The sequence below is a fragment of the Ictalurus punctatus genome, chromosome 10, assembly GCF_001660625.3.
Source record: "Ictalurus punctatus breed USDA103 chromosome 10, Coco_2.0, whole genome shotgun sequence".
Lineage (NCBI taxonomy): Eukaryota > Metazoa > Chordata > Actinopteri > Siluriformes > Ictaluridae > Ictalurus > Ictalurus punctatus.
In genome coordinates, this window is record NC_030425.2 from 24213413 (window position 1) to 24226361 (window position 12949).

A 12949-nucleotide genomic window follows, 5' to 3' on the forward strand; every position below is an offset into this window, starting at 1 on the left:
TCTCTGGCTGTCAGACAAATACTGGCTGCGCAGTGCTCATTATACCGGGTCACCAGACTCAGTCATCAGAGCGGCTCCCAGGTTAGCATGGCAACTGATGTGGTTGCTAAAAGCATGGCCACGTAGCTGTCGCTGACGTGGAGCTTCACAGCAGGATCGTGCCAAGCTGAATCACATGCTTCTGAGAAATTTGACCCTGCGCAAAACGGATCAGTGCCAAAATCAATTTAATGCAAACACCTGCTGAGGTCACGATTTGTATATAGAACATTTAATGCAGCACACGATTGCATACAATTCCTTGCATATTCAATTAAGGCATGGAACTTATTGCAAATGTGTACGCATGAGAACGCAATCCCTTTTAAAGCCCTCGGAGAGGCATATGAGAAGGCATCGCCGTTGCAGAGATATTGCACTGCAGCATAGAAAAAGGTTCACGGCGATCCTAATGTTCTATTGAGCGTCCAGATAGACATCTTCCTTCACCCCACAGGGAGGGGAAAAAAACAGAGGAACAGCATCTGGACTGCGCATAGGTAATGAGATCCCAGGCTCTCCTGGTGAGCATATTACTGTCTGCACTTGGACTGCCACCTTAGGCCACATTCTTATTTCCTCCTTCTCTTCTCCATTATTCTTTCTGCTTCCCTCAAATAAAACTGTCTTTCCTTCTCTCTTCCTCTCTCACTTTCTGCTAACAGGAACAGCAGTGAGATCACACTCTCAAGGGAAGGCGTCGTCACAGTCATGTGATTAGGCCCATACTTTTGTCTGTTGTGCGTAACAAGGAGATATTTTGAATTACACTGGGCACACATTAGTCTAATCTCATCCCACATGAAAATGAATGATATAGTCCAACGTTGTTATTGTCATCATTATTAGCTACACTCTGTGGTGCAGCTGAAGTGTTCCACCACCGAGGGACGGTTAGTGTGAAAGTTCTGGAAAGGGACCTTGAGCCACGCTGAATAGGATCTACTAAGCGTAGGTCGTTAACCCATCGCAGATTGCGTGAGGGAACGTAAGCCTTCAGGAGTGTGCTGAGGTAGCTTATCCTATACAGGGTCATAGGTCCTGGAACATATCCCAGGGAACTCGGGGCACAAGGTGGGGGACACCCTGGACGGGGTGCAAACCCATCGTAGACCACACACACACCCATTCACACACTATGGATAATTTAGAGATGCACCCTGGAGGTGCACGGCGAACCCCCATGACAGTAGTAGAAGAGTTTTTACTACTTGAAAGCTTTAAAGGTAGAATCTAAAAGTCCATCCTTTGCTGTGGCTCTGGAGGCAGGAAATGAAGTATTTGAGCTGCTCGTGTGACTTGGCTGTATGCAGCTCCAGTTAAAGTGAGACATTACATTGAGCGTCCCAAAAATAGCAAAGTTAATAGTTGTGAGGAAATTCGGCAGTGAAATATGATCAATTCAGCTCATCGTTATATTTGCACACACACACACACACACACAACCTTTACAGTTGTTACTGCTCACCTAGCAGCCGTAAGAGGCTCTTCTGAAATGCAAGCACAAACACAAACATAAAGAGAAATGATACCCTGAAGCCTGTGTTGGCAGGAACTGGGCGTAAAATGGCACAAAAACAAAGAATCCTAATGCATGTTTGTTTTTCCAGCACACACATCGTCCACACTCACATACACATTCACAGATGATGCAATAGAGCAGTGAGATATCAACGCTGTATCCAGTTGGATGTGGGGAAAACGTGACGAGCATTAGGACGTACGTGTGTGTGTGTGTGTGTGTGTGTGTGTGTGTGTGTGTGTGTGAGCATGACGTAAAGATACCTAATGCAACTCCACAGAAAAAATGATAAGAAGGAGAAAAGAAACTAGCTCTGACACCATGCCAGTAAATAAATAAATAAATAAATAAATAAATAAATGGGCTTGGGATTATGACCTAACGATATTTCTTACCAAGAGAAAAGATCAATCAATCATACAAACAGCAGAATGGAAGAAACCGCAAATGACAGCCAGTTCTTTAAATCATCGCTGGTTCCACAACATGTGCAGGTCTGTTAATCTTAATCAAAAGTGATGGAGGACCGTCTGGCTGCGTAGGCAGGGGAGAAAAAAAACCAAAAACACACAACCGGATTTATAAAAAAAAAAAAAGGGCTGGAAAGTACACCTGTCATTCGATCCTGAGCTCTTACTGACAGCTCCTGATTGCACTGCTGAACAGATGACGCTTAGCATGCCACTTCCTGTTAAAATACCGCCGCTGCCCACATTTCACCTGACTACCTTTGGGCTTTGGGGAAACTTTGACTGACAGCAGGCTTGGAAGCAGTATTCTTATTGACAGCTGGAGGAAGACAAAAGAAGATGTCGACTACGATAAAGCAATGCATTTCAGACTAGTGGTAATGAAACAAAGCGAGTGGACTTTAGTTAGTTTTTTAGATTAAAGCTGCAGGATTTCGTGGAGTGCATTGAGATTGGGATCCAAAAAAAAAGTCACAGGAATGGGCATTCAGACAAAAAAAAAAAAGTATGAGAACTGGCCAAGACCAAATTAGGGAGAAAACTTGTGATTAAAAGTTAATGACTACACAACTCAGACATAACATTAAAACCACTGACAAGTGAAGTGAATAATTGATTATCTTGCGACAATGCCACCTGGCAAGGGGTGGGATATATTAGGCAGCAATTGAACAATCAGTTCTCGAAGCTGATGTGTTGGAAGCAGGAAAAATGGGCAAGTGTAGCGTGAGGATCTGAGCAACACTGACGAGGGCCAAATTGTGATGGCTAGACGACTGGGTCAGAGCCTCTCAAAATGGCAGGTCTTGTGGGGTGTTCAGTGGCTGGTACCTACCAAAAATGGTCCAAGGAAGGACAACCGGTGAACCGGCGAGAGGGTCATGCCTGACTTGCTGCGTATGGGGCTGTGTAGCCGCAGAACTGGACCAGGAAGCAATGGAAGAAGGTATACAACCCTTCATGGCACAGGTAGTCCCTAATGTCAGAGTCCTCTTTCAGCAGAATAATGCACCCTGCCTCACTGCAAAAATTGTTCAGGAACGGTTTGAAGAACGTGACAAAGAGTTCAAGGTGTTGACCTGACCTCCAAATTCCCCAGATCTCAAAACAATCGAGCATCTGTGGGATGTGCTGGACAAACAAGTCCAATCCATAGAGGCCCCACATCACAACTTACAGGACCTGCCGCTAACGTCTTGGTCCCAGATACCACTGCACAGCTTCACAGGTCTTGTGTAGTCCATTGCCTCGACAGGTCAGAGCTGTTCTGGTGGCACAAGGGGGACCTACACAATATTAGCCAGGTGTTTTTATGTTATGGCTGGTCGGTGTAAAACAGTATGCTTTTCTAAAAATGAATGGACGGAGAAGTACGTGTTGAGTGTCCTCACGTCAAATTCAAAACAAATGGTGTCTCATCTGTTCAGAGTGTGTGGCGCTAAGCAAAAACCGTAACAAAATATAACAACTTCTTTTATAGCCAGAAACGAATCATTAACGGTTAAGTATTAAAAGGTAACTGCTGTCACCACTCGCTTATGTTATTTTTATATCCGAACCTTTGCAAAGCTATTGCACATGCTATTATATGCTATTATTTAGCATGTAATATTTTTACTATATATATATATATATATATATATATATATATATATATATATATATATATATATATATATATCCTATTCTTCTATAAATCCCTTCCTCAAAAGTTAATACGGCACACGTTAATGAAACCATGAGATACTAAATCATGCTGCAGATTTAGAACAAACAGTCTGTTATCTTGAGAAACCGCTACTATACAGCACATTGCAAATGTCCTTGATAATTTCCCGCCACGTTAACATCATTCCATTCGTCTGCTTACCTCCTCAAGAGCCCAGAGAGAATCCACTAAAGGTTTGATCTTCTTTTCACCGTAGAGCGAAAGCAGACTGTTGACGGCGGCCTTCACTCGGCTGCAGCCGCCCTGCTTAAAGAGGAGGCTGAGCAGCGAAAATCCAGCCATGACTTTGTTTTCTTCATACAGTTTTATGGGGTTCACCTTCTCCACCTGCCACCACTGGAGATGAAGAGACAAATTGGCATTTGATGAGAAGTTAAGTTGCGTCGGGAAAAAAAAGGATGGCGTTTAAATCGACTGAACGAGGAATAAACGACAGTCCGGGTAGCACTTACAGATTTGGCGAAGGTGAAGAAACTTTTCGTCTCGCCTGTCACCATGTTTGAAGAACCTACAAGCATTGAAGTAAATCACAAAGTTATAACTTGCAATAAAACTCCTGCTTTGGGGAAATAACAGATACACCGTTTTACGTTTACATGGACAACAATAATCCGATATTAACCCGATTAAGACTATACTCTGATTAAGAAACTAGCATGTAAACAGTGATTATTGATGACCTTAATCCGACTAAAGTCATACTCGAAGTAAACACAAATGGAATTTGTGCTCCTGTTTTAGTCACATTACCGACGTGTATTACAGACATGTACACACCTTAATCACATTATTAACGTCGTGTGGGAGTTTTCACTGCAATTAGCGACAGGACACGACCGTGTACTTACCTACTATATAGTAGTCAAAATACATGTATCTCTATATACTATATAATAGGCAAGTACGCGGTTTGGGACGCAGCCCACGGCTTCAAGCAGTCGTCTATTTGCACGTATAGCATGACAAATAATTAACTGCACTTGAAGCTTCCATAAAATTAAAAATGAAACACCCAAAACTGTATACGGTTCCATAACGAAGACCAACTGTATGTCGATACGCGAAATTCTGGAGGGAACGTCGGACAACGTGGCTTGGGGAAGTAATGACGTGTGCCATTAATCGCTCTATGTTCTATAACATGTAAAACATGAACATGAAAGGAGTATTCTAAAAGCGACTCATGTCAACACCTTAATCACAATATTGTCTTATTCAGAATAAGGTCAATAATTAGATTACTGCTGTCCATGTAAACGTACAGCATAATGAATTCATTTGTGATGCAGCAATATGTGTTTGTCAGACCTGACAGCTTCCTCGCCAATTAAAAGGTCCACGCTACAACATAAAATTCAGGGATTATTCATTATTAACTACTAACATTCTGTGAATTAACTACCATTTTGTCCTTATACGCTGCATGTAGTTCGTTTCAAACCAGAGCCAAAGGGTTAGAAATTCAGACCTCTGACTCAGCAGGAGGTTAATCATTAATCTTTTTTTTTTCTTCCCTTATGCATGAACCTTAACACTGTATTTCTATTATAATCATTATTACTGGACCACACACGGATAACGGATGCTTTAATATGTCCAGAAGTAAAATGGCAAAGTTTGTTTTTATCATCGGTTAATAAAGAATATTCGTTGCAATTGGATCTATCTTTGTTAAATGGTAGTCGATGTCATTTTGAACTCTTTTCCTTTTCCAGGATATAAATGATACAGTGGATTGCAAAGGTTTTCCCACCCTTAGGACGAAATAAAAAAGAAGGACTATTATTTCTTGCAGCGAGACCGTTAGTGTGTTCATTTTCACTAGTACAAGTAACAAAGATTGTCCAGTGATGAATATTAACATATTAGTTTTAAAAAATAAACATAATGATATGGGTTCAAAAATGTGCATTTCCCATTCTGAACATGAAATACATATTCGCCAATAATTTTCTTCCATAACGACAGACCAGATTTCGGATCCTCAGCCAATTATTGGCAAACATTTTGCCACTCGTGCTGGCATAGTTCTCATAACTCTGCCTTCAGATCAGTTCCAGCGAGCCAGAAGCTTACAGCAAAACTAACTGTTTGACTTTTGGCTCTTTTCAAACTATGCTTTCAGTGAATTTGCTTTACATTTTGGATTGTTAATCATTTTGCAGTATACACACACGCATTTCCTTTTTAACCACCCCCCCTGCCCCCTATATTTTTTTTCATTTCTTCCACCCAATAACCATGGAGGACGAAAACGTTTGCACTCAAACGCATTTCCGATTCACCGAAAATACCAACCGTAAAGGATGTAAGTCCCGAGGGGCTTCAGGAGACTCAAACCTTTCCCTGTGTTCTCCCCACACAGACAATCGAGAACAATGTCCACTCCTTCAGGGGAGATCCTAAGCGAGAGAAGGGATTATCATTACTGTTTAGTTAATCATTTTACCAAGGAATGCATCCAGATCGCTACTGATATACCGTGCTCATTTTTCCAAAAAAATCTGTGCTAAAATGTCGCAACACCAACATTCGACACCACATTCTACTATGTAACGTGAAACTAGAATACTGTTATGCTAATAAACAAACAACACAAATATCCAGAGGAGGAACTACAGCAGTATCAGCGAGCGTTGTCGTTGAAAAATATCCACGAAGCAGGAGAACTGAAGCGAGTGTCCAGAGAAACTGTCGCGCAAGATAGAGAGCGTTTCACTTCTGCGAGCACTGAGCACCTAGACACATGCACATCCTTTTCCCTTTGCTCTCCAGAGTCTATACTTTACGAGTTGAGGCGCGATTCATGACTCATTGCGCTCAGATTTAATGACTACGCTCCCTGATACTGCTCTCTCTATTTGAAGATGCGGTTTAAATGTCAGCACATCCAACAGCTCACAGCAGCATCCGATATTACCAGAGCTAAACAATATGTCCGTGATTAACACTAGGTAGGTAGGTTACTTGTATCTGTATTAGAATGAGAATAAATGAAAAAATAAATAAATCTGAAAACAACAGTGTTAACGCATGTTTAATTTGATCCTAAATGATGTTGGTCTTCTATTCATTATACTTCTACGTAGTTTGGGTTTCAGTCTGCAGCAATCAGCCTTTCCCATGGAAAGGGAACTCTTGACTAATGACTAAACAAGAGGCAGAAATTCGACATGATCAAGACCAAACAGTTTTCAATGCTGAGTCCGACAAACAAGACAAGCTGAAAGGCATGAGAACCATGTCATTAAAATGGAGTGGTCCCAAGGCCTTTTTCTTTTCTGCTCGGCTGTTCTGGCTCGGACCGCCTGCATTGTGGCCTTGTGATGCAAAGAGTCTCACCTATTATAAGGACCGACTTGAAAGAGCAATTTAATTTTGCTTTTCTCCTGATCCTGAGAGGAATGTGGGGCGACGGAGATGAAAGGAGTATTAATCTCCGCTCTCCTACTCGTTTTACTTTGGTTTATTAGCACTCAAATGTGCACAAGGGCTTTACTCAAGCGATATCAATCAGCACGTGAAGCTGAGCGTGGATCTCAGGGTGTTCATATTGATTGGATGGAGCGCTAATGTTACACTAAAACTGAATCACTCTATGCTTGCTGTGTGTTTGGCAGATCAGAAATGACTCTGAAATGAACAGATTTGTTGAATTACTGCCAATATGCGAAGTAAGACGATTCAGAAGGAAATCTGGCCAACATGACGTTATTCTTCTGCAATCTGAAATTACGTTAAGTAATATCTAGGGAAAGTCCACTGTGGGGCAAGGGCTCAAGGCCTCTGTGTGTGTGTGTGTTTGAATGAGTGTTCTGGTGCCCCTCCTTCTATTAAAGCACTACAGTCGAGCGGAGTGTTGCCATGGGGACGGCAGCCACACAGATCCAGAGAAGGTAAACGTCTGCCTCCTCAGACCAGCGCTGTCCTCCGAGCGTGACTCACATTATCATATCCTGATCATTCACACACTCCATTCCTTTCTAAGCGTACCATCTTTTGCCTCACGTCGCATCTTTAACGTACCTACACGCAACCAAATCCTTGGAAAAACCGTCGAATTGGAGAACACACATTAAAATGGGCCACAAATCATCTTTGGTTTAAAATCGGTCCCCACAACATACACGCATAGACGTCGGTCTGCTTACTTTCGAACTTCTGCTACGTAGTCGAGGTTTCTGTCGAACAGGTGCGTGACGGAGTGCCGAATGGCTTCGTGTTTGAAGGGCGAGGCCGTGCCGAACACTGTGACGCTGGGGACGGTGGCGCACAGCTGAGCAACAGCTTGACCCTGAAAACAAAACATACATAAATAAACAGGAGAGGTCTTCGGCATTAAAACTGTCACTGAGGAAAATTGGAAATAATACAACATGAGAAAACCGGCGTGTGCAATATTGAAAATGACGACGCTGGTATGATTTAATTAAGCGTTCATATGTTCATACAACTAATACAGCACATCCTTGACAGAAGTGATTTGATTTTCTGCACAGCAATATTAAATTATGCATTGGGAGTATGTGGAACAACACAGGACACAGCAGGACTGTGTCCAAACATCAGTTCTGTCAACATCCACACAGTGTCTTTTCTTACAAAAATCTTTCATTGATATTTTGCATGAATGCAGCTTTTTTACTTTTATTAAATAAACACCCTCATACCACAGTGCTGTTTATTTCTCAGTCCTGATTGGATAGAACTGTGTTATTATTTAAGAATGAAAGAGATATAGTCATTGACAAGGTGAGATTTTCTGTGAGGAGATGTTTATTCAGCTTTTCTGGAAGGAGTCTCTACTGTAAGCACTATTTTAAAAACGTATTAACTTCAAGAGAACATGAAGGAACAGCTGCTATAGCTTAAGTGAATACAGGAACTTGTTTCGTGGATGTTCTACATCCTTAACTGTATCTATAAGTGGATTAAAAAAGTATGATGGCACTCTTTGATACACAGAAAACTGTAATTGTTGCCAAATTGCTGTTATAATAGGAATAAAACATTTATGCTTTATTGCTTACACAATAACTATAAAACACTGCAATAGTGATATTCTTATATAAAGGTTTTTCTTGGATGTGCTTCAGTATGTTCCCATAACCACCAAGAACTATGTCATAAGCCTAAAATATTAAAATAATAAGATCCTAGTATTAAAGTGTTTTTTTTTCCCCTCCTCTGGTGCTGTTTTTATGTCCTCATACCCATAACCCCAGGCTGAAAGGCTTACCACTCCTCCCCCTGCTGAGTGAATTAATACAGACATCCCCTCCCGGAGATTGGCCACTTCAAACAGCATCATGTACGCAGCCACAAAGTTCATAGAGAAAGCAGCAGCCTCTGGGAAAGTCATCTCATCAGGTATCTTATAAACCCAATCCTGCAGCGTGCACACCACCTCGGCCCAAGCGTTGTAGTTTGTAAAGGCCATCACCCGGTCGCCGATCTGAAAACACACCGTAAAAAAAAGGTACACTTATCTAGAAGGAAGTCCAACAAAAAAATGGGAGGGAATGAGTTAATGATATCTCATTTGCATAACCGTCTAAAATCGAATCTATTATAAAAGGGGTTCTCTACATAAAATGTTTCAGGGTTCTCAAAGAGGGCCGACCCAAGCACCCTTAAGGGAGTGTATTCATTATTAGAAATTGTGCAGTTTTTAGGTGGTTTCATCCATCCATCCATTTTCCATACAACGCTGGGTGGCCCGAGGAACGTGGAGTCTATCCCAGGGAACACTCAGGGGACAATCTGGACAGGGTGCCAACCCATTACATTCCAGACAAGTTGGAAATGCCAATCAGCCTACAACACATCAGTCTTTGGACTGGGGAAGAAACCCCTGAAGCACGGGGAGAACATACAAGCTCCGCACATGCAGGGCCGAGGCGGGATTCGAACCCCCGAACCAGGAGGTGCGAGGCAACATCCACCATGCAATAATATAAACAGTAATAATGTTTAACAGTGTGCAGATCTTTGGTTGTTATAAGCTACCGATGATACAAGGAATAAACATGGATGTTGAACGATCATGGTGATTGGCTGATCATTTAATGGAACTAATCTAAAGTGGCATGTTGTACCAATATATTTAACACACACAGTTCCTCGAGGGTTCTTTGGATAGTTAAGAGCTCCCAAAGCTTCCTAAAGGGGTACTTGAAATCCTCTATACATAACCCTCTGATAAGGTACTGTCTCTGATACATCTCCTGCCGTGATCCTTAAAATGGTTCTGGTAGAAAGACAAGCCAAAGGACTCTTAAGGGTTGCAGTCAGTTTTAACCATATACATCACATCCTATCAGCTTCCACAAAGACTTTTATCCTAAGCATAAATATTCTCATTTTCTATGAAAGAAAAAAAGATCTCTATATCGTTAGGTATATTTAGCTATATAGGTTTCTAGTTAGATACATACAGTACGAGTGTGCACGAAAGTGTACAATCATGTCACGTACCTCAAAGCCTTTAGTATTTTCTCCCACAGCTTCCACTATTCCAGAACATTCAAATCCAGGTACTAGAGGGGTTTTTGGAGGACTATCAATGTTTCCTTGACGTACCATGAGATCGAGGAAATTCAAGCCGCTGCAAAAATTCATATATTACAATCATATATCTTGATTACAACGAGATATGTCTTTTTTCAAGCTGGGTGAACAAAATGGTGCTGATGACAGTGTTTCCTTTTTTCTTTTTCTTTTTTTTTCTTTAACAGCCACAGTGCAATCCCTCACACATGACTATCCTCTCTATATCTACTCATTTATATCTCCAGCCCATTTTATCCAAAAGGTAACAATATAGCCTACTAAAACTGAAATGGCTCATATGAATCAGCATGTTCCAACATCTTTGCACTTGTGCCTGTTAAAAAAGATTCAGAAATTCAACTATTCAGAAATGATGACATGATTCTTCTCATCTCCATTTATCCTTAAACACCTGTTCATTATGACAGTTTTACTGCAACATGTTGCTATAAAACACACAATCATTTTCAACATCTCCCAAACACATCACATTTTAAAAACATAAACAATATACATATATTTTTTTAAAGAAGAAGAAGAAGAAGAAGAAGAAGAAGAAAGGGGGGGAAAGGATGATTAAACATGCTGTACCATGCTTTAACCCGAATTTTGACTTCTCCTTCTTGGGGTTCAGGCATGGCTTTCTTGGTCACTTTGAGTTTGTTTAGACCTCCAAAGCCTGAAAGCAGCACAGCGCGCATTTCCTTTGAATCTGGCGCATTAACGGTGCTCTCCGGCTCTTTAGCTCCATTCTTCTCGATCATCTGCTCGGTTTCCTCCGCTGTCTCTGTTCCCTCCTTCGCCATCTCTGCCGGTCTAGCGGTCCTCACGATGCTCCTCCAGCAGGTCTGGCGCGACTTCAGCTCTGCCCGGAGAGTAGCGGTCCTCAGCTCGGGCTATTCCAAGATTTACGGTAGACTCAGAAGATACCGTAAAAATGGTACAGAAAGCGAACACAGACTCGTTGTGCTGCTGAAAGATTTCCACACCACCTTCTACTTATTTCCTTCTCTCGAAGTCTCTTGGAAATTTTACTCTAAGCAAAAACAACAAAAAAAATACTACTATTAAAAGTTATAAAATAAAGCGTATATTCATAACAACCTGTTATGGTAGTTCAGCTAGGCTAAGACTGTTATGAAAAGTGTTGAAGTGTTAGCCTCCTCACAAACACCTCACCTACTGCACTGTATCTATCACCTCAATTTAAAAAGTACTGTTTTACTAGCGTACTATTCCATTTAAAAGCCTAACAGTACAGTTCATTAAGATGCAAGAGGCCATTTTTTTTTAAATATATATATTTTGTGTGTTAAAACAATGTAAAATTAATCCCTGAAGCAGGCGTATACAGTATTAGCCTTTGCCTCACAAGCTTGTTATAAACTTTCCCTCAAGGTTTCTCACTACTTTTAGTATTTATAGATAGCTTGTTTGTGAGGGCTGTGAGTAAAAAAAAACAACATACTGTTCTGAATAATAATACATGTGAAGAAATGAGAGAAAAACCTGTTGTGCAGGATGGTGATTTAGCTCTACTAAAATCAATAGTGTTTTGATTAATGACTATCTCTTTTGATTAATAGCTGTCACTACCTCATCATTTAGTTAGCCCACAAGGTAAAGCAATAATTTTTGAATAAACAGTCTTTTAGGTAATAAGTAATGAATAAAACATGACACAGGAAAATAATCCACATCAGGCAGCCCAAAGTGAAGCAGTTACTGTTACTGCTCCAATAACAGTACATTATAAAATGTTTTATTCCCCTAAAACCACAGCAATGCCAGTGCCAACACTGTTTATTTATTTATTGATTAAACAGTCATGTCATACTTTTTATCCGTTTTGTTTAATGTTGTGGAACATCTGAAAAACAAGTCTCCTATTATCACTTACATTATAGCAGCTATAAACAGTCATTCCTTCAATCTGTTTCTTTCTCTTATAGTGAACACAACAAAAAATACAGCTCGTCCTGGTACCAATTAACTGGAGAGCACCAAGTCTCAGCACTGACACTGGAGACTCCATCCAAGAAGGCGAAATAAACATCTCCTCAAAGACATATCAACAATTCTGCACGTTTTTTAATCTGTATATGTGGCTCGTCTGCCATTCAAATTTCTGTATACCACAGTGCTGTTTTTCTATCAGTTAAATCAAGTGCTTTAATATCAACCTTGCCGTCATAACATCTGTCAGTGGTTAACATTGGACTATTGATTGGAAGGTTGTGAGTTCAAATCCCATCCCAGCCCTGCCAAGATGCCATTGCTGGGCCCTTGAGCAAGGCCCTTAACCCTCAACTGCTCAGTTGTATAAATGAGATAAATGTAAGTCTGGATAAGGATGTCTGCCAAATGCCGTAAATGTAAATCCTGGCCAATCAGAAGTGAATATTCAACATCGCTGTGGGACAATACTTGTAAGCTAACTAGGTTAGCTAATTCCTGTAACTAGTCACTTGGCTGAACTAAAGCCAGAGCTGTTATTAAATTGTGAGATTAAAAAAAAGTCACTTGGGATATTGTTATCCTTTGGATTTCATAGTTAAATTGTGTCTCTTAGTGTTTAGCCCATTAATGTTCATAAAATACACATTTTATAAAATGAGGTTGTGTGGATGACAGCAG

The 12949-nt window shown here is 40.8% G+C and overlaps 1 protein-coding gene across 1 annotated transcript in view; it reads right to left on the reverse strand.

Moving 5' to 3' along the window:
- The window catches only part of vat1l (vesicle amine transport 1-like), a 35049-nt gene extending 23733 nt beyond the window's left edge, over window positions 1–11316 (reverse strand). The window contains exons 1-7 of the mRNA XM_017477339.3: window positions 10904–11316; window positions 10238–10367; window positions 9000–9215; window positions 7912–8054; window positions 6059–6162; window positions 4213–4268; window positions 3902–4096 (exon numbers count right to left, since the gene is read on the reverse strand). Of these exons, the coding sequence (XP_017332828.1) occupies window positions 3902–4096; window positions 4213–4268; window positions 6059–6162; window positions 7912–8054; window positions 9000–9215; window positions 10238–10367; window positions 10904–11118 (1059 nt within the window). The 5' untranslated portion in view covers window positions 11119–11316. The remainder of the gene's footprint in view (window positions 1–3901; window positions 4097–4212; window positions 4269–6058; window positions 6163–7911; window positions 8055–8999; window positions 9216–10237; window positions 10368–10903) is intronic.
- Window positions 11317–12949: the final 1633 nt, after the last annotated feature.